This window comes from Natrix helvetica (assembly GCF_964273705.1).
Source record: "Natrix helvetica genome assembly, chromosome: 7".
NCBI classification, from domain to species: domain Eukaryota; kingdom Metazoa; phylum Chordata; class Lepidosauria; order Squamata; family Natricidae; genus Natrix; species Natrix helvetica.
In genome coordinates this window covers 27,532,989-27,555,714 of record NC_138558.1, presented here as the reverse complement: position 1 = coordinate 27,555,714, position 22,726 = coordinate 27,532,989, and the positions used below count along the sequence as shown (strand labels likewise).

At 35.7% G+C, this 22,726-nt stretch overlaps 1 protein-coding gene across 5 annotated transcripts in view; it reads right to left on the bottom strand.

The window, feature by feature from the left end:
* The window catches only part of FBXW7 (F-box and WD repeat domain containing 7), a 122,079-nt gene that overhangs the window by 5,659 nt on the left and 93,694 nt on the right, over window positions 1-22,726 (bottom strand). For all 5 annotated transcript variants that reach the window (XM_081959609.1, XM_081959613.1, XM_081959614.1 and 2 more), the window contains 7 exons: window positions 21,999-22,140; window positions 17,778-17,912; window positions 10,687-10,810; window positions 9,909-10,045; window positions 7,584-7,697; window positions 4,682-4,863; window positions 3,303-3,528 (listed from right to left, as the gene is read on the bottom strand). In XM_081959609.1, coding sequence (XP_081815735.1) covers window positions 3,303-3,528; window positions 4,682-4,863; window positions 7,584-7,697; window positions 9,909-10,045; window positions 10,687-10,810; window positions 17,778-17,912; window positions 21,999-22,140 — 1,060 coding nt within the window. The remainder of the gene's footprint in view (window positions 1-3,302; window positions 3,529-4,681; window positions 4,864-7,583; window positions 7,698-9,908; window positions 10,046-10,686; window positions 10,811-17,777; window positions 17,913-21,998; window positions 22,141-22,726) is intronic.

The following is a 22,726-nucleotide window of genomic DNA, read 5'->3' as shown; positions in this document are numbered from 1 at the left end:
TCTATGCGAAAGAATAACCAGATTCAAATCTAGCACTGAAATGTCAGTAACAAAACAGGGGTAATAGTAAGTCTTCTTGTCCCTCGTACAACCCATCCCTGATATTGATGTGGGTAGCCTTAAGCAAGCAGAAAGGATTTCATTCCCAAATACCTGAGCTATGCTTCATTAAGGGATTCAGTTTTCTTATAAATTACAGTACAGATTTGTACATGTTAATTAGCTCAATATAATAATGTCAATGTCATATCTAATAACTGTTTTATGATACTACTATTGCCAATATTATAATCACTGATATGTTCTACGTTTCACTACCCTCAAATTTCACTCCTTTCAAAATTTTGTTCCACAGATGGAGGTGCAAATATGTGAATATAGAATGAAAGATTTCTGTTCACAGAAACAGAGCAAGTTTCCAATTACAATACAAATACAATAGCAGAGTTGGAAGGGACCTTGGAGGTCTTCTAGTCCAACCCCCTGCGTAGGCAGGAAACCCTATACCATTTCAGACAAATGGCTATCCAACATCTTCTTAAAGACTTCCAGTGTTGGCGCATTCACAACTTCTGGAGGCAAGCTGTTCCACTGATTAATTGTTCTAACTGTCAGGAAGTTTCTCCTCAGTTCTAAGTTGCTTCTCTCCTTGATTAGTTTCCACCCATTGCTTCTTGTTCTACCCTCAGGTGCCTTGGAGAATAGCTTGACTCCCTCTTCTTTTTGGCAACCCCTGAGATATTGGAACACTGCGATCATGTCTCCCCTAGTCCTTCTTTTCATTAAATTAGACATACCCAGTTCCTGCAACCATTCTTCATATGTTTTACTCTCCAGTCCCCTAATCATTTTTGTTGCTCTTCTCTGCACTCTTTCTAGAGTCTCCACATCTTTTCTACATCGTGGCGACCAAAACTGAATGCAGTATTCTAAGTGTGGCCTTACCAAGGCATTATAAAGTGGTATTAACACTTCATGTGATCTTGATTCTATCCCTCTGTTGATGCAGCCTAGGATTGTATTGGCTTTTTTGGCAGCTGCTGCACACTGCTGGCTCATATTTAAATGGTTGTCCACTAGGACTCCAAGATCACAGTTACTACTATTGAGCAAGGTACCACCTACACTGTACCTGAGTAGAACCTTACTCTTTTCACCATTGAATTTCATTTTGTTAGGTAGTGCCCAATGTTCAAGTTTGTCAAGATCCTTCTGTATCTCGTTTTGCGCCCCCCCCCCCGGACCACTCTACAAGCCTCCTAAGGGGTATTCATGCCTTTTGAAAAAAAATGGGCCTCTTTTCGCGAAAACAGACGGGTTATGGGAGGTTTGCAGAGTGCAAAAACTTTTTTTTTAATTTGTCTCTTCAAAACCTTGGTGTGTCTTATACTCCGGTGCGTCTTATACTCCGAAAAATATGGTAATCAATGCAACTATATTTACACTTTCTATTTTAGAAATAGTTATATGTTCAAGTATGTGCATGAAGAAGACAATTAAAATAAAACTGTTACCATGTTTTCCTGAAAATAAGAGAGGTGCTTATTTTCTTTTTACACACAAAATATGGCTTGGGACTTATTATGAGGGAGGGTTTATTGTTTTAGGGTTGCCGGGCGGCTGCTCTCTTGCGAGCAGGCTCCCAAAGAGCCAGGCACAGCCTCATGAGCGAATGGCTGTGTTGCGCTGTGAAGCAACCACACTCCTGAGCAGCCACCCGGCAAACCCGCTTTCCAACCGGGCACAGCACCATTCACTGACCTAGGGGTATCGCCAAGCCGCGTGAGCACCTGTTCGCCGCCACCCAGCTTCCGTGGCTTGGCGCCTTCGAAATGGCAGTGAATGGCGCTCTGCACGGCTGAAGAGGGGGGTTGCGCTATTCCGCTCTCGCTCGCCTCCCAGCCTCACGATGCCCTGGCCCAGCTCTCTCCGAGAGCCAGGGGACCTCCGCCGCCGCATGGCTTTCTCTGCGGCTTCCAAACCGAGTCTTCCGGCAGTGGCCGCACTGGGTGTGCGCTCTATGGTTGTGGGCCACCTGCCGTCAGAGCAAAGAACCATAGAATGTACGCCCAGAGCGGCCACTGCTGGATGACTGTTTGGAAACCGCAGAAAAAGCCATGCGGCGGCGGCAGCATAGGTCCCCTGGCTCTGCGGAGAGAGATGGGCCAGGGCATCGTGAGGCTGGGAGGCACGCGAGTGACAGCGGAACAGCCGCTTGCGCAACCCCCCTCTCCAGGCGTGCAGAGCGCCATTCACTGCCATTTTGAAGGCGCCAAGCCGCGGGAGCCAGGCGGCAGCAAACAGGCGCTCACGCAGCTTGGCGATACCCCTAGGTCAGTGAATGGTGCTGTGCCCGGCTGGAAAGGGGGTTTGCCGGGTGGCTGCTCATGAGTGTGGTCACTTCATTCGCCCATGAGGCTGTGCCCGGCTTTTGGGGAGCCCGCTTTTTGGGAGCCCGCTCGCAAGAGAGCAGCCGCCCGGCAACCCTCCTGTTCAGCTGGTCACAGAGCCGTTCACCAACCTAGCGGTATCCCAGAAAAATGCGGCATGGCCTTATTATCAGGACATGTCGCAATTTCAGAGAAACACGGTATAACTTTGATATAATTCTTTGCAAAGCACTTTCTTTAAACACAAGTGCCACTATTTCATGGTTTTTATTAATTTATTTCTTGCAATAACAAAAATATATCTGACACTCTAAGAAATGCTTTAAATGTAAATAGACATTTATTGTCATTAACAGATACATCCAATGAGAGTTATTCTTTTTTTTCAATTTAAGTACATTTAAAACCTAAGAATCCATCTAAAATCAATTCATTAGTAACTTATTTAAAAAAATCTTTACAGATCTTTCTGTAACACAAGAGAACACCATAATAATATATAATAAACATCCCTATTCATTCTAAATGATTATTATTAATTGCCCAAGTTATTCAACTTTAAAAGATATGCTTAAATTTAGCTCTTTGAGCTAAATTTAAGAAACACCTCAAATATATGGATGTGTAGTCAGAACAGCTAGCGCAGTCCAGATTATCTGGACTGAATTCTTGTAAAAGTGCTTTGTGGCACTTTTACAAGAATTCTGAGCACTCTGGTCATGCCCTGTTTTTCAATGTCATAACACAAAAGATTAGATGAATAGGGAAAAGAAGAAAAAGGAAAATATAGAATGCATAGACCAAATGATTTGACCTCTTTAGTTGCCAATGGTGTACTGGCTGCACAGCAAATATTAGGCACCAATTAAATTACTCTGGTTGAATACTGAAGGCACAGTACAAAATGCTTACCTGTAATGAATAGACTCTATTAGTATGCCCTTGCAAGGTGTGTAGACAGGTTTCTGTTTCTGGATCCCAAACTTTGACCATGAAATCATAAGCTCCACTAACAACCCTCCTGCCATCATATTGTACACATCGGACTGCAGCTACGTGACCCATCAGAACATGTAAACACTGGCCTGTTTCTATGTCCCAAACTCTCAGGGTGGCATCTCGAGACCCACTGACAACTCTAGGAAGTGGAAAAATAAAAACAATGTGGCTGTTTTAGCAGTATTTAGTCCAGACTAAATCCAGGGTTGTATGTTTAAGCAGACATTTAAATCGACCCAATTTATAGATGATTAAAAAAAATTCACTGAACTATTACAATCAGATTTTTAGTCTGAAAAAGAAAATATATTTGCAGTAAGTTCTGGATTTCAGAAATAAATTGCCTTGATCAGGAGATATGGAATTTAGCAATGAATCAAAATATAAAGTTTGAGATTAAGACTCTTAAAATGTGTCCTCTAAACATCTTTATACAGGTAGTTCTCGATTTACAACCAAAAGTGAGCCCAAAATGCCTGTTGCTAAGCAAGACAACTGTTAAGTGAGTTTTGCTTCATTTTAGGACTTTTCTTGGTACAGTGGTTAAGTGAATTACTGCAGTTGTTAAATTAGTAACATGGTTGTTAAGTGAATCTGGCTTCCCCACTGACTTTGCTTGTCAGAAGGCCACAAAAGGTGATCAAAAGGCTCCTGGGACATTGCAATTGTCATGAATAAGAACCAGTTGTCATGCATCCGAATGTTGATCACCTGACCATGGGGATGCTGCAAAGGTCGTAAGTGTGAAAAATGGTCACAAGTCACTTTTTCAGTATTGCTGAAACTTCAAATGATCACTAAACAAATGGTTGTAAATTCTATTTAATATTACATTATTTTACTTGGAACACCTGATTACAAAATATTCATATTGAACATGATCCCAGGTTTAAACTACTTGCATGTGTCACACCTTTTAATAATGAATTGAAAGTAGCTGCTTCTGTATATTGATCTGACTTATATTTTAAAACCTTGACTTAGAAACTACACAGTAAAAAAAACCAGCAGGAAGAGTCTTCATATTGAATAATTAAATTGAGCACTATTCTATCACATCTCTTTGTATTCTTTTTTGCATACTGTTTTTTTCCTCAGGAAACTTGATTTTCTGAATTTGAACATGAACTAAAGAATACAATGTATTACGCATAATTATTTATATTTGCAAGTTGTCTAATATTTTATATTAAATATAAAACTTCAACAAACTATATACATAAAATATAATACTTAAATGTTGGAAGTATGTTTGTTACATTCAAAACAAAGGATGTAAGATAAATGCTTACCTTTTTTCATGGAGATGCATGCAACGCACAGTTGAGGTATGCCCATATAACGTATGTATACATTCTCCAGTCTCTGCATTCCACACTTTGAGGGTCCGGTCTGTAGATCCACTGATGATTATATTGTCCCTCATCTGTGAAGACCAGACCCCACCTGTATGTCCAACAAGTGTTCTTAAACACTGAAAATAGACATTTAAATCTGGTTATCATTTAGACAAACAAAAAACAGATTAACCTATATAAATTATTGTTCAGGCTGATATCTGAGATAGTCATGTCTCCATGTAACATGAACACAACAATTTTCTCATTGGCCTTCTTCAATTGTCCCATTATATACAAATGGATTATGGAACTCTACCAGCAAGTTAGCTGGGATACATTGAAATATATACTTGATTTGAATCTGATACAGGAGCAGCATAAAGCTGTATGTTTTTGCAACATGTGCAAGAAAGGAACAGCTTGCTTTTTCATATTACTGCATTTTCAAACTTTGTTGTTTTTTGCTATCCAGGAGTAACTTATGTCCCTGGATGAGAGGCTCATAAGGGTTGCTCACCTGTTGGAAGAGTTCATAATTATAGGAGAATGAGACTAGAATTACAATAGCTTCTATACTTATATTATAGACCTATATTATACTACCAAGAATAAATATATGTTTGAGAATACTACTGCATCCAGATCCCTCAGGCTGAGACAACAGGCAGAAACACATTTTCCCAGCTGCAGCCTTACCCCTTTTCTTAGAAGAAATTCACTTTAAGGATGCAGTGCGCTTATGCTGAAAACATTCAAACAGCCAAACTTAAAATGAACAGACTTTTAAATGACAGTGATTTAAATTTGGTTATCTTAGAATTTTAAAAAATTAACACTAAAGTTAATAGTTTTATTAATATTATAAATCACTGTAAACTAGTAGTCAGGGATATAAATACAAACAAATGTTGTTCTATACAAAGACATTAGTAAAAAATCACAATGCAGATATGGATATGTAATCATTAAGTCAAATTATTTTGATTTTTTTCAGAATTCTAGTACATTGCTGATTAATAGACTAATGTGCATTTGTATACATATAAAAACCTCAACATTCTTGGGATGCAAAGGCAGACCTAACTTCAAATCAGAATTGGCTTTAACTAAGGGTCCTGCACCCAAAGCAACAGGTCTAGACATTAGGTTTTTTTCTAACTCGAGGGGAGGGAAACTAGAACTCCTTATAACTAGTATAATGTGCAGCCCATTCTCCTATGCTAGAGAGGAAATGTATGAAAATTGAAACTAGGTCTACATTAAATATGACTGACTCAAAATATCTCAAACATCTCTACCGAAAGAGGTTTGCAGAAGTATTCATTGTTCCCAATTGATCATTCTTCCCAATAAATAAGAACAGATAAACTCAGATGTAGAGTACTTTCCTAAAGCATTTCTTTATTATTTCTTAGAAGCATTTCCCTTCCAAGAACACAGAGGGTAAAGCACTAAACCATGCTAGAATTAACACTCTTCTGCGGAGAATATTAATAAATATTTGGTTAGATTACAGTTTTTTCAAGCCTCCCTTAAATAGGGATAGCCACTCAAATTGTTTTGAAATAACTTTTGTATAAACTAAGAAATTGCAAACTCCAATAAATTAACAAGCATGTAGGAAAGCCACAATTATTTTATTTCTTTTTTTCCAAGAGGGCTTACAGCAATCTGGCAGAATCATATTCATGAGTGGTTGATATATTAATTTGAACCAACAATTGAGGGGATATTTTCATGCACAAATTCCATATGGATTATCTTAAATTACTAGGTAGTAGGTGGGTAGGTAGATCTCTATAGAGATAGAATTAGAGATAGACAGGGTTTACTTGAAAATAGTTTTTAAATATTTTGCTTGAATAATTCTAAAAGATTCATAATGTTTATAAACTACAACAAAGTCAACATTCTGGCCAGTGACCTAATCTTAAAAACTAAACTGTGGCTGGTACATATGGTACATGCCCTTTGCCTTGGGTGGAAAATATTCTGAATAGCCCTATTGTTTCTTTGGCACTTTCTGGTACTAATTTTAGTTGTGTGTAAGTGCTGGAAATATGAAAGGCAATTTAACTGGAATTTGAAAATGCACAGTATATAGTGGTTTTCAAATAGGTATTACCCAGACTGTAATAAATGAAATGGGTTAAATTCTAGTAATGGTGTATTTGGTTTGGTTTAGTAGCTTAACCACCACCCTAAAGGTAGTCTGAATTCTAGTGAACAGTGCTAAATGAATTAGCTACATCATCTTCTGAGTAGGAGACACACAGATTATTGTAAATAAACACATATTTATTTAAGTATTATTTAAATTAAATTAAATGTCACATTCTATCTGTAACATTGCACTTTTTTTGTTTATGGACTACAATTATGTTAAAATCATTTAGAGTGGGGGGGACGGGACAGGGTAACAAGAACTGCTAATATACTGCCAGTGACAATAACGGATTCATATAAAAGAATAGTGCATATGTAGTGCAATATATGGTGTTAAATCTCCACTTCAACATTACAGTGATCAAGTAACACTGCTCAAGAAGTAGTTTACAGTTTTTGAACTCAAACACGCATAATAAATTATGGGTTATGAACCTTATATCAGCCCCAGGTATTGGGTTTTGTTCTCCATCTTGCAAGAGGACCTGCTGTGTTATAAAGCAGAATACCACACTTCATATATTAATAGGAAACTCTGGTTTAAAATGGGAGGTGAAGTGAATTGGAAAGTACAAAAGAGGAAATAGAACTATGCATTACAAACATCAAACTGCCAGCATGTTTTGCAAAGCAAGGAATATATTTGGGGTGAACTTTATTGAAAATGCAATAAATATATTTGATTTACCTTTCCTGTAACTGCTGACCAAACCTTTAATGTATTATCATCAGAACCACTGACTATTCGGTTACCACAGAACTGTAGACATGTGATTACATGATCATCATGACCTTTGAGCACCTAACAATATAAGAAAAAAAACACACATCTCAGACAAAACCAGAATTGATTATACCATTAAAATAAAAATTGTAGTTTTTATTGTTTTTAATTAGGATATATTTCTGCTCATACAATGGAACATGTGTTTCATTTAGCTCTCGGCTGTTTAATCCAGTTTACGTATGTGAACAAGTAGCAATCAACTCATAGCAAGCTGCCATAGTGCAATATATAATATGATTTATCTTTCCATGCTTCTTTCTAGTATCATTTTCCTACTATGAATTGTGACTCTATTTGCTCTATCTATAGGCTGTTTCAAATGGGCAACATTACAAATCCAGCTTAGACTCTGTTGACTTTTTACTAACCTGATATCTGGGTTTCATTACTCAGTGGATTGAGAAAGAAAAAAAAAGCAATCCCATTGTGAAATTAGACAAAAATGTTTGGCTCAAAAAAGCAGACTTCTCTATTCACTGGTGAAATAATTTATATCATACTTTTTCCATAAAAAAATTAAAAGGCTTTCACAAGCTCTATGTAAATTTCCATATGATAATGTTTGCATAGGCAAGTCCCTAACTAGTTCTTCCCTTAGAGGAACTAATACATCTAAATATCCCAAAGATACTTTTTCAAGAAGCAACTGGACTTCCTTTTTTCTTTTTTTTTGAAAGACGTTTCACTTCTCATCCAAAAAGCTCTTTCAGCTTAAGAAGCTTCTTGGATGAAAAGCGAAATGTCTTCAAAGAAAAACAAGAAATCCAGTTGCCTTTTGAAAAAGCACCCCTGGGACAACTATGACCTGGATGACTGAGAATCTCCATAGACATAATAGATCTAAAGTTGATCAATTTGTACAAGGCTGAATTATATGCCTGCAGATACTGCTGTGATTTAACATATATTAAAATAATGCTATTTTTCCTTTCTAATAAGCCCCAGTAACATTCCTCAAAAATTTCTGTATCTTAATCAAATATTTTGAATACAAATCTATTATATTATGACTTGTAAAAATAAATATTGAAATAAAATAATGCCTAACTGAATTGCTCTTCACTAAGATACAGCAACATAGTTTTCATTATGCACTACAGTTATGGACTAATCCTGGGTCTTAGAAACAAATAAATTTAACTAAAAAGGCCACAAAATTAACATCTGTAGCAATTATTTAAACAGCGGAAGATTTGGCAGTATGATTATTCTATTAGTACAATCTGGCAGTATTAAATTTACTGTGAAAAAGTTCATTTCATCTTTATGACATATTAAGGTAGGACATATACATCTTCCTAGGAGATTCTTGTAGCAATCTGTTGTGGTTTGAAAACAACTGGAGATTTTGCTTTTCAATTTAACAATGTTAAATATTCTCCTAGTTTGAATTTTTTAGTACTTAATCTGTGAGGAATCATGATCAAAATTCAAGTTCTCTAAGCTATGATTAACCATAACACTATTGGTTAAGTGGCATATATTTACAGTAATATTCAAACTTGTTAATACACATTGAATTACAGCTATAACTTGATGCCTTGGCATATTGAAGGAGCACCTTTAACTGTTTGCAAAGTTCACAAAAGGATAACACCATTGGAACTGATGATTTGTTATATTTTGCATTCTATAATTTGCCTTATTTTTAGAAGTGTGTGTGTGTGTGTGTTTGTGTGCCCCAAATTTGGTAAGACCCTGACAATGCAGAAATCCTCTTAATGTAGGCTATCATTCCTGCTAAGGAGCCTCTGGAAGGAAGAAAAGCCACACAGAGACCAGTAAGATATAGAGTAGCTTCCATTTGTTCAGAAAATGGATGTGTTCTGAGCAGTTTTACCTACTATAATTCTAACTTGAATTTCTCAGTAAATAGCATTGAAAACTGAACACAGCTCACTTTTAAATTCAATTTTTGTTGACTGTGGAAAATTAACATATAAATGGAAGCATTTATACTTTTTTGTATAGGATATGCTAAATTGCATGTATGCATTAAAATGGATATAACTGCCAGCATAACAAGAATTGATAACATTGTTTTGAGCTGCAGTACTTATAACATGTGAGAGAAAAAGATAAGATAATACAAAATATTGAAGCTGAACTTTTGAAAATTATTTGAACAAAGTTAGATTCTTAAATATTAAAAATAATCAGAACAGACCAATACTAAGATGTGATTTTACTATGTTCATAATAGTCTATTCAAAGATGGTTGGTTACCTTAGGAGATTTAAGTTCACCTCGCCGCCAGTTAGTATCAATTCTGTGCTGTCTGATGTAAGCACTTTTCCATGGGCTATGAATAAAGCCTGGCTTTATTACTTTTCTCCTCTTGATATGTAACGGTTCATCAATTCCTATATATTTTAAACAAACCCAACATGATTTTAGTTGCATGTTTCATTACCCTCCCTTTCCAAAATGATAAACTATTGCCAATTGTAATATACTTAGTGATGTCTCACCTGTTTGTCATGCAACTCAAAACTATTCCATCATGCATCCAATTTATCTTAAAGCCTTACACTAGAACTCTTATTTATTTACTCCTGTTATCTCAAATATCTCATTTAAACTTTTTGAATTAAATATTTACTATTTTCTGTATAATAGCAGAGCTGCCATTACTCATTTTCAAGCTTTATATACATAAACATAATAGATCTAAAGTTGATTAATTTGTACAAGATTGAATTACACATGCCTGCAGATACTACTGTGATTTAACATATATTAAAATAATGCTATTTTTCCTTTCTAATAATCTTTCCGTTCTTTGAATCTACAAACAAAAGGTTCAGCAGCTCTCAGGTGAATTCTGAAATTCCAGCCTCAAATACCAGAATTTGTATTTATTGGTATGTTAGATTTAACGTAGCAAGCTAACATATATTTGGCTCTATATTGCTGGTGAAATATAACTATTCAAAATAATGATCTTTCCATAGCCAAAGGCATTTTTTCAATGAGACTCAGAAGATAAAGATTTTAACCGTACCTTCTTCTCTGCACTTTTCTCTCCATAGAAGATTGTCTTCTGCCAGAATTCTCCAGTATCGACATGTTTGTGCTGCCTGCAGCAAGTCCTTGGGATCCAGGAAAGAAAGCACATATAGAGCCAGCTACAAAAATTTAAAAAAAGAAAGAAAGTTGAAACTCATTGAAAGAATTAGGTAATTTATTGAGCTTTATATATTCACTTATATAATCAAGAAAGAACGATTATAACAAACACAACATGCATAATGCCTGTATCTTCCCAACGTGTCCAAAATCTGAAGAAATAGCCTTGAATTTTAGAGGCTTCTACAAATGCTACTACTAATGTGGAGTCCTTGGCACTCTTTTAACTTGATTGTTTACTTGCGGATATTTCATTATGCTGGGTAACATCAACAATATGAATGTGTAGGTGGTTTGCTCCCGTATTAATAATTGGTAGCATGCCAGTTTTGGTGAGGGTGTGGTTTTGTCCTTGGTAGTTCTTTGATTAGGATATTGTTTTCTGCTTGATTGTTTCTTTGGTGGAAATTCCAGCTTATCTGGTGTTAGCTGTTGGAAGAAATGTGTTATGATCTTTTTGTTTCCTTCTTAGCTTTTCTAGTGTCTTGTTTGAACGGTATATAAAAATGGTCTAATTATGGCTGATTTACCTGAATGCTAAGCTTCCAAGAATTCCATACTGTTTTTGGATTTAGATTGGTCTGGGATGCTCACAGGCCAGCTTGCTCACAAGCCAATTTATAGCCAGCAGCTATAAACAGGAGATCCGCATTAGACATAAAATCAGCTAGGTGGTTCTTGGGGTCTCTCTTAGCCCTAGGAAGGAGGCAATGGCAAACCACTGGAAGCCAGTTTGATCTAGTGGTTAAGGTATCAGGCTAGAAAAAATATAGTCTCTCCTTAGGCATGAAAGCTAACTGGGTGACTTGGATGCGCTCTTCTGTCAAGCTCAGAGAACACTGAAGATGCCACCTTTCAAACCTGAGCTACATATATTCTCCTCCACTGGAATCATATATGGGTGTCAAATGCTTCAGAAGGCATGCAAATGGGAGATAATTGCATGTAGCAAACCTCAATTATGAAATGACTATTTTTCTGCATGAATGCCTACGACAACATGCCCTGCCCACCAGAGTTAGATATAAACCTCTAATAAACTGCACAGCTGGATGGAAAATAACTCAACAAAACAATTGATAAATGATGTGGCTAATGATCACAGATGCTCACAAACATCAGCACACCATAAATAATCTCAAGGAGAAACTAGAGCAATCCCTAACCACAAAATACAGAAAAATGCTGATAACCCATCTATCTCTAAGACAAACTGGGGAGAAAACCTTCAAATCAAACTTACAAACTAAACCAATAAGCAAAGACACACTTAACCCAAATAGGTAGTCAACATATCCAGCTGCCCACTATAGAGCACATTATCCTCCAGAAAGGTATCAACTACATAAGATAGACACTACTTATCAGTTAGAATTCTTTGCCATCTTAACAGCAGCATTAAACATTACAGGAATTCCCATAGAAATCCAAGAAAACATAAAGCAATCGATCAATCATACCACAGACCAGAAAAATACTGAAGCAAAGCCAATTCAAAGCAGAGTAGAGAACAAGCCCTCAAAAACCTAAAGAAGGAGCAAACCATCACCATCCACACAAAAAACAAAGACCAACCATGGTTATTGTGGACAGAATGCAATACATACAAAAATCCTGGAGGACAAAGAAATCTACATCTCAGCAAACCCAAACCCAACACTGCACAGGCCAATTAAGAGAACTGTCAATAACCTAACTAAGAAAAGTCAAATAAAAAAGAACAGTGTTGGATGAAAAACAGTGAACTCATCCTGCCACTCTTCTATGGACATCCAAAAATACACAAGCTGACATACTTCATTGTCCAATTACATTATTACCAGGGATCCCAACATACTACACTGCCAGAGAACTTACAAACAAGCTTGGATTTCTTATATTGGGAAGTGGTAGTCTCAAATCTCCCTTATTGTGCCTTCAGAAAATCAAAGATCTAAAAGTAGAAGCTCATGAAATTATGGTTTCAACATCATAGTTTTTATATGTCCATAGATCCAGAACTAATAGCAGCAACACTACTCAACACACCCTAGCTAATCAAAAACACTAAGATCAAAATGCCTAGAATCATGGACCTCATAAACCTCTGTCTAACTACCTACTTTTATTTTGATAAACAAATATACTAACAAATCAGAGGAACACTTAAGGGATCACTACGCTCAGGACTCATAGTAGATTATAATTCAATGTCTGGAAACTATAGCAATTCCACACACATAGCCACAAGTATGGATCTGATATGTAAACACCACCTTCATCGTAATAAAAAAGAAAGACCTAGAGAAGCCACACCAATCAACATCTTCAAAGTAATAAATTTCACAAGGGAAGAGGGAAACATCAACACACTAGTACTCCTGGATATTTTCATCAGCAAAGGAAACAATGGCAAATTAGAAATTTAATTCTATTGAAAAATAACTCTCACTAACCAAGTGCTCCATTACCAAGCAACAATCCAACCACACACAAGTGAATCTGTATGTTATACAGCAGCAACAGAGAACACCAGAAAAAGGAAACAAGACTGCCTATATGATATCTTCCAATAAAATGGATAATCACACAAATTTATCAAAAAGTACCTGACCGCTCAACCCGCTATAACCCAAGGTATAAAATGGACAATGTACCAAAAATATCTCGGAAATAACCTACAGACAATTATAACCACACATCACCAGAGCACAAAAACCAAACAATTCCCTCCAAAACATCTTAAGTAAATGATCCAGGCGCCCAAGAATACAAAACAGGAGCCATTTATAACACATAGTTGTAAGTGCTATTGTTAGTGCTTTTGCTGTAGTGCAGGGATGGCTAACTTTTTGGTGCTGAGTGCCTGAAATGTGCATATGTGCATGTAAGTGTGCAATGTCAAAATGTAATGTGAGCACCCCCACTCATGCACCCCGCCCCTGTGCTTCCCTCCTCCCTCTCTCCCATTTTTGACAGTAAGAAAGCCAAGAAGGAAACCAAAAAACAAGAACACATCCTCTTCCGCATCCAACATCCAAATAAGCAGAGTGTCAGGCTTGGAAACCATCTTTGTATTGGGCCTCAAGCCTGCCACATATTCAAACATATTCTACTGTGGGAAATTGGGAGGGGGGATTGTATGGAGCATGGGAGATATATAGCCAAAATAACATTCCTTCTCAGAGGATTCTCAGATGAATTCCTTCTCAAGGTCATCGTGTCCCTGCACCTGGTCTGACGTGGATAGGAGGAATCTTCTTTTGTGACAGTGATTGATTGGGCCATGTGATGGACATGTGGGTGCTGGGGCAGGGCCTTGAACTTTCAAATGGATGGGGAAAACCTGGAGGCTTTCAGATTCGGGTTTTCCCATATGTGCCAGCATGGCTTCTGTAATAAATTGGAACTTTGAGGAATCTCTAACCTTGGACTTTTATTTGATTGAGGATGCTATCTGGAACCCTAACACAGAGATTAATACCAGATAAACACTTAAGCAGAGAACAATATCCTAATCAAGATACTACCAAGGGGAGAAAAATACATTTCCACCAAAACTTGTAGTGGAAGTTACTGAATGTTAATCAGGGAGCAAATTCATACTCACTCACATTGATGATGTTACCCCGCAGGGGAATGAAACTTCTGCAACCAACCATGCTCAGAAAGCACCAAGGACAGTTCAACCATGAACTACATACTAGTCTCCTCTATTGGTACTACTGATGTATTTGAAATCATCAGGTTATGGTAAAAATAATAAAATAGTAGAACAGACTATAATTTTTGAGAATAAGTGGAATTTCTATATAAATAATAATAAGAGTTGAAGACCTAATTTAAAACAATGGATTGATAAGAACTATTTCTGAGGAAAACAGATTGCAATATAACTGCACAATATAACCTGTGATTCTAATTATTTGCTGAAAATAAATGCAAGTTCATTTATGAGGTGATCCTGAGTTGTAAAACTCTATATAACAATATTTTATTGCCTTACTTATTTAATGAAGCAATATATATTTTGGTTTCCTTGATTTAATCAAAAATATGTATAATTCTGCACTTCAATTTTCTTCCACTCTTAATATGGTAATTTATGCTCTGTAAAATGTGTAAATTGTCCTAAATGTCCTTAATGGTATTGAGATATTTTAACAGGCTAAAAACCTAATTCATGGCAATTCTATAAAGAAAAAATGAGACCATGATTGGAAAGAGACAGCACATAAATGAATAAATATAAAAGAAAAATACTACTATAATCACACTCAAATCATAGAAATGAACAAAAATCATTCTGAGAATCAGGACAAATTATAAGTAAAGTAGTAGTTCTAAATTTATTTTAGTACTTCTAAAATAAAACTGTAAAGTCTAAGACTCTAAACACTTCCACTTTAAGGGATATATATGAGTGCAAGGAAAGTAATTTATAACAAATTCAAAATATTTCTGAATTAATCATAATCCTATCTTCTCAATTGTAGGCTGGTTTAGAAAATTAGAGTTAGGGGCCATTAGAAATTACCTCTTGGATATAAAATGACAAAATGGATCCAAAATGAAAGACATGTTTTTTAGGCAAAGGGAATCCTGGGAATATAATCTATCTTAATTTGAGAAGATTTTTAACAATATCTCATTTAAGCCAAAAGGCCGGGGAAAGTATGATATATGATATGTAAGGTATGTAAACAAATATATCTGAAGTAATATGAATTGCCAACATAGACCTACTTGCTTTAGGCTAGAAAAATCCTTTATTAAAATCAACTTTATTAAGTTTCAAAGAGAGATAAAATACTAAATAAAAAGGAAAAAGGGACAAGAAAGAAAAACTAATTACTTTGATGAAAGACTGCCTATCTGGCTTGGTTTCTTCTTGGAAACCATTTTTAGACTTCTTCCTTGAGAAACATAAAAATGAAGTTTGGATTTGATGATTAGATCTGTTATGATTATAGAAATATTGTGTTTTTTAATGTTTTATTATTATGCATGCCTGATAGGCTGAATGTGGCTGTTCAAAACTGGCTAATGCATTTTAAAAATACATCCATCAAAACAGGATGATGTACTGTTAAATGTGTTCATTAAAATTTGCCAAAAGATATTGGAATTAGGAGGGGATAGGTGTTTGACAAAAGAAGCTTACACTCAAAATTGCACAGAATTATCATGACATTTTTTCAAGCCTACTTTCACAGATTGGCAAAAAAAAAAATTAATTGAAACATAAAGCATTCTTTAGAATAATGGTCAACTAAAAGATGATTAAAACCTACTTGTCCATTTAATCTTTCCTTTCTAATTAATACTTAGCACATCCCTGTGACAACTTTACTGATATTCTTCAAAGGCACTGTAGACATCCTTCTATGAGAAAGGATTTTAGGTAAACTGAACATTTAACTTTTAGGCAAAAGATTTGAAGAAATAACAGCAGGCTCTTCCATTTAAGCAAAATTATTTTAACTACAGAGCAGCTCAATCTAGCAAGAATGGTTTATATATTTCTGGGGCTTTACCAACTATATCTGTGGATTGGGTCGCATTTCCCCAGTCAAAGCTAGCTCATATATTAGTTTCTTTCCTGGTCAAAGAGCAGATTACCTCTTTGGTTAGGAAGGTCTTTTTATATATTCATCTAATAGGCCAAATGCACCCTTTCCTGGATTGTGAGGCCCTACTCATGTTCACTTGTGCCTTATCCCCTCCCATTAAAATCTCTGCAATATGCTCAATGTGAGATACCCTTGAAGACCACTCAGAAATTACAACTGTTACAACATGGTATGGCTGTCGCAAGCTGTCGCATGGTACCCTCCTGTAACACTATTACAGGTAGACCTTGAATAACAATAATTTGTTTAGCAACCGTTCAGTTACAACGGCACTGAAAAAAATGACTAACAACTGGTCCTCACAGCCTACGACTGTTGCAGCATCCCCATGGTTCCATGATCAAAATTCAGGCTCTTGGCAAGTGGCATATATTTACAATGGTTGAAGCATCCTAGAGTTATTTGCAACCTTCACAGCCAGCGTCTGTCAAGCAAAATCAAGGGGGAAGTCAGATTTGCTTATCTAACATGACCTGCATAATAAAGAGGCAGGACTGGTTGTATCCTATTTTGTCTGCCCATTTGATAATATCCAACAAAATCAGTATGCTTTGGGTCTCATTTATTAAACAATGTCAACTCATGAAGTGTGCTGTCTCTGTCATTGTATATGCCCTCTGGAACATTTCCTTCAACATCTACACAAACCCAATTTTATCTGCCTTAAAGAAAGCGCTGGAGATCAGGTTCTTTCTGCAGTCACTGAGATAAGGCGTAAAGAGTCCCTTTAGTATGATTGAATATTTTGTAATTGTCTACCCACCCTCCCCCACGTGGTCGCTAAGAATTTTGTTTTAACTGTTCTGTTTTAAAACTTGTGAGCTAATCAGGGTGATGTATGGATAAGTGGCCATAAAAACTGAATAAACGAATAAGACTTGTCTCTGTTTAAGATTGCAATAAAGATTTATATATTTGAATAAATTGTCTACTTATTCAAGGAAAATTGTAACAAACTCTACAGGAGATTATGTTACATAAAATGAAACTAGCCCCCCAGGAAAGACAAATATGCAACTTTTGGGAAGCTAAATGCCAACAATATTTAATCTAAATTATTGTGAAATAGTTGCAAAGCTTCAAAAAAAAACTACAAATAAAAAGTAACTATAACAAAAAGCAAGTTAATCAATGAAAAAAAGTCATTGGTCTTGCAAGCATTTTTATTTAAGTTAAGAACTACATTATTAAATCATAGCAGTTTTCATCTTCCAGACTTTTTTTAACACCAATTAACAGTGTTACGCTGAAAATATTGAGGACTATAATTAGTCAGGAAATGCTTAAGGGTGGCAAATAATAGATTATATAGTCAAACAGTAACCAGAGCCCAATATTAAATAAGAATCCTCACCTCTTTGGGGAGCAAGGAAATGAAATCTCTTTGAAACTGGGGTTCGATCACTTGCATCATATGCTTCACTTGGGTAGGTTCACAACTATCAATCAATTCATCTAAGGCAAGCAACTTCTCCGGTCCACTCCAGCTCTGAGAGATACAATATTACATTTACTTTTCATACTATTGTTTCAAATAAACTGTACTTAGAAATTCTTTATAACATTTGAAAGTATTTATTCTTATTTTATTTAATCAATTCACTGATCAGCTATCTCCAATGGACTTAGAGTGGAGTACAATTAATAAACAAAAAACAGCAAAAAATATTAAATCAACAGGCATCCTAGACTGAAACACTGTTAACAAATCACACAATATAAAACAGGGCCCATTAAATGTGACAAATATCAACCCGTTTGGGATTAGAGCCAGGTTTTTAAACCCTAAGAAAGATCACTTAAATTACTAAAAACCTAACATTTAAGCTTAAGAGGAACAATTTGGTATAGTGGTTAAGGAATAAGGCAGGCAAGAAACCAGGAGTTCATAGTTCTAGTCCCACCTTAATAACAAAGCTAGATGATGACATTGGGCCAGTCAGTTTCTCTTAGCCCTGAGAAGAAGGCAAGGGCAAACTACTTCTGAAATCTTGCCAAGAAAACTGCAGGGAGTTGTCCAGATAGACACCAGAGTCCATACTGACTCAAAGGCACAAGCATAATAGTTGTAGTTAGCAGAATGTAAGCAAAAACAGATGTGCAGTTATACATTTTTTAAAAGCTTTAAATAAAAAGAAAACAGATTAAAACAGGAGTTCTGTATTCATAGTTTTCTGTTTTCATAGTTTTATCCATAGTTTTAATCTGTTATCTGCAGATAAACAATGTGATCAAAGCTGTACTCCTTTGTGTTTTTGTGTGACAATCAACCCAGATAACAAAGGAGGTGACTACCATTTTGACTTTTTTGAAAGCTTCCCCCTAAATGTGGGTTAGACAGCGTTACAATCAGATGAATTCGTAACTGGCTGACAAACTGCACTTAACATGTAGTCCTTAATGCAGGGGTGTCCAAACTTGGGAACTTTAAGACTTGTGGACTTCAACTCCCAGAATTCCCCAGCCAGCATGGGGAATTCCCCAGCCAGCATGCTGGCTGGGGAATTCTGGGAGTTGAAGTCCACAAGTCTTAAAGTTCCCAAGTTTGGACACCCCTGCATTAATGGAACTGCATGTATATGGAGAGAAGCACGCAGTTGACACTCTGGAGTGCAGAAAAGAACAACAATAATTAGGGGACTGGAGGTTAAAATGTATGAAGAATGGTTGCAGGAACTGGGTATATCTAATCTAACCAGAGATGACTTGATAGCAGTCTTCCAATATCTAGGGGGCTGTGAGAAAGAAGAGGGGAGTCATCCTATTCTCCAAAGCACCTGAAGGCAGGACAAGAAGTAATGGATGGGAAATTTATCAAGGGGAAATCCAATCTAAAACTAAGGAGAAATTTCCTGACGGTGTGAACAATTACTCAATGAAATGGCTTGCCTCCAAAAGTTGAGGTTTTTAAGAAGAGATTGGACAGCCATTTGTACAAAATGGTCTAGTGTCTCCTGCTTGAGCAGGGAATTAGACTAGAGGACCTCCAAGGTCCCTTGCAACTTTTTTATTCTGTTCTATTATTGATTCCTGTAGTTCGTTAGCAATGAAAAATGCCACACATTCAGTCTTTAAAATGTACTTCCTTAAACATGAGTCTGCAAATTATACTGATAAGCATAGATTGCTATATTGTATTAAGATTCAATAATCAAAAAGTATCATTTGAGATTTAGGAGCACGTAATTTGTTCACTGACTGCAAATAAGGTCATTCTTATATGGACACAGAAAATAATTTAACGATATTTAAATCCCTGATGGTTAAGCATTTTATATGCTTGCTCTGACTGTATGAAAATTCTGCTGACAATTAGCTGTCAAAATACCTGAACATGCAAGATATTACTGAAATTACCTTAAAATTAAGATACATATTAATGATTGAATCAGCTCACCCTTCTATACTCAAAAATAGGATTAACAATTAACAATCCTATTTAAAGTTTGCCACAATAAATAGCTTTCTCTTTATGATTACCCAATTCTCAAATGTCCATTAAAGATGAACAATTATGTTTCTTTTGTATTATGGGAATTCTCTATACAGTTTTACAAGTATGAGATATATTTTTGCCAAATCTGACTCTGTCAGTTAGTTTTGAACATCTCAGGAATGCTGGAGAGTTCCTCAATTTAAGTACCCAGGTTGCATTATGCTCTGCTCACCCTGGAGATACATCTAGTACATGTATGTTTTTCGGTATTTCTTGCTTTGTTATCTTCCACCCAGACTCTTGTGACACTTCACCTTTTTTAAAAAAAATATTTATTTTAAGAAAGTTGCATTAAGGTGAGATTTTCAGGAAGCAGAAATCCTACATGGGACATTTTCTAACATATTTAGGGAATCAAAACATGCTTGCAGTTTTAATAATATGCATTTTTGTTCTTGAATAATATGCATGTTAATTGTTTGACTGTATATTTTTTTAAAGTATTTTGGAATTATATAACTATTATTCAAGAAATATTAATTTTGTTACTATTATTCACTAATTTTATAACACTTCAACATAGTCTAATAAGGATGATTGAATTTTAGTTTTTTAGAGAGTAGTATATTACATGATGAACTGATATTTTTAAATATTCAATGGCAGTAACTATATTCAACTACACTTAAAAATTGAAATTACAACATGCTAATTTCTATGGATGAATGTTATTGCATTTAATCTTTTTTAAACCAGTACTATACACAATGGTTTCTATATTAAGTGTTTTTTTTAAAAAAAATAATATATTGAGTATTTTAAAGTAGAAATCTTTCATTTTAATTTGTAACTAAGATCTATAAAACTTTAATCTTTTTTTATTATATTTCATCAAGTCAGGTTTAATTCGTAGCAACCACCTAAGATAGATTTTCTCCATGACTATCTGTGTCTAACCTAGTTTCTCAATAATGCAACCATCTCCAATGTAATTAAGCCCATTCACCTTGTTTTATACTTGGTACTGTGTCTTTAAATACACTTAATTAAATACATCCAGACAGGACCAATTAAATGTGTACTGCATTATAATGTAATGTTTGACTTTCAAATTTAATGAAGATAATCAAAGAGGTGCGGTGGCTCAATGGCTTTAAAGATGCTGGAGAAGGTCTGTGCTCTAGTGGTTCAAGTCCTACCACTGCATGACGGAATGAGCTCCCATCACTTGCCTCAGCTCCTTCCATGCTAGCAATTTGATAGTATATAATGCAGTGGGAAAATAAAGTGTTTCTGTGTTTTGCCACATGCTCTCCAATGCAGTGTGATGTCATGCTGGCCACATGACTACAAAAACATCTTCAGACAGCATTGGCTCAATGGCCTAGAAATAGAGATGAGCACTGCCCCCTAAAGTTGGCTATGATTTATGGACAAAACCCATAGGTTGAAAAGGTTTTTAAACCTTTTGTAAATATTACCTTTACTTTATTATAATAAAAAGACTGGAAAAAAGAAAAAAAAGAGCAGGATACACATAACACATAGATTATTAATTCTGATTATTTCAAGAGAAGGGTAGAGAGAGAAAAGTAAAGTGGTGTAACTTTGTAGTGAAATATTCTGCATATTCTGCAATAGATTCAATACAATACAATACAATAGTAGAGTTGGAAGGGACCTTGGAGGTCTTCTAATCCAACCCCCTGCCTAGGCAGGAAACCCTATACCGTTTCAGACAAATAGCTATCCAACATCTTCTTAAAGACTTCCAGTGTTGGGGCATTCACAACTTCTGGAGGCAAGCTGTTCCACTGATTAATTGTTCTCACTGTCAGGAAATTTCTCCTCAGTTCTAAGTTGCTTCTCTCCTTGATTAGTTTCCACCCATTGCTTCTTGTTCTACCCTCAGGTGCTTTGGAGAATAGTTTGACTCCCTCTTCTTTGTGGCAACCTCTGAGATATTGGAATAATGCTATCATGTCTCCCCTAGTCCTTCTTTCTCTTAAGCTAAACATACCCAGTTCCTGCAACCGTTCTTCATATGTTTTAGTCTCCAGTCCCCTAATCATCTTTGTTGCTTCAAAAAAAGGTATTCTGAATTACTGCAATTAGCTAATTAAAGAAACTTATTATTACCTGAAACATTTTCAGCCATTCCTGAAGCCCAGTTGGCGGTTGGATAGATGTAATGCGACGACGTTGCTGTCCTTGACCATTGGCTGCTCTCAGATCTCCAAATGTGGTTGGTGTTGCTGAACAAGGCACAAGCCCAGTAGTGCTATGGCAGAAAGAATAATTAATTCAGATTCCAGAAATATTTATTTCTAATATAAAATTTCCTTTAGCAAGCTCAATTCTAATTATTTAAGCAAATTTCGTTGTTATTATTAGCACACTTTACCTAATCCCATCTCTTTTACAAATTCAATGTTTTGATAGTTTATAAACTTCCAAAAAGCTGTATTTAAACCCTATAAAATTAAAATGTGAATCAAGTTTAGCTTAATTTATTTAATGGATGTTTAATGGAGGAATTTGAAGTATTATTTTAGATCTATCAAAGAGCTTACACTGATTCACTAGTATTTTTCAGCTTCAAATTACTTTAAATCTCACAATCCCTGGTGTTTATATATCAGTTTATAGTCATCTGGGCATTGCAAGGTAATATGCTGAATCTTAGCCATAAAACCTCAAAGTGAATTCATGTGGAAAGTGCAAACAAAAATAGAGCAAAAACATAGCCACTGAGAATTAAAGACAGCAACACTATAGACATGAAACTTGTTTTTTCAAAAACAAACAAACAAACAAACATGCCCCCTCCAGATGCACACTGAAATGCAAAAACAAATAAACCAATA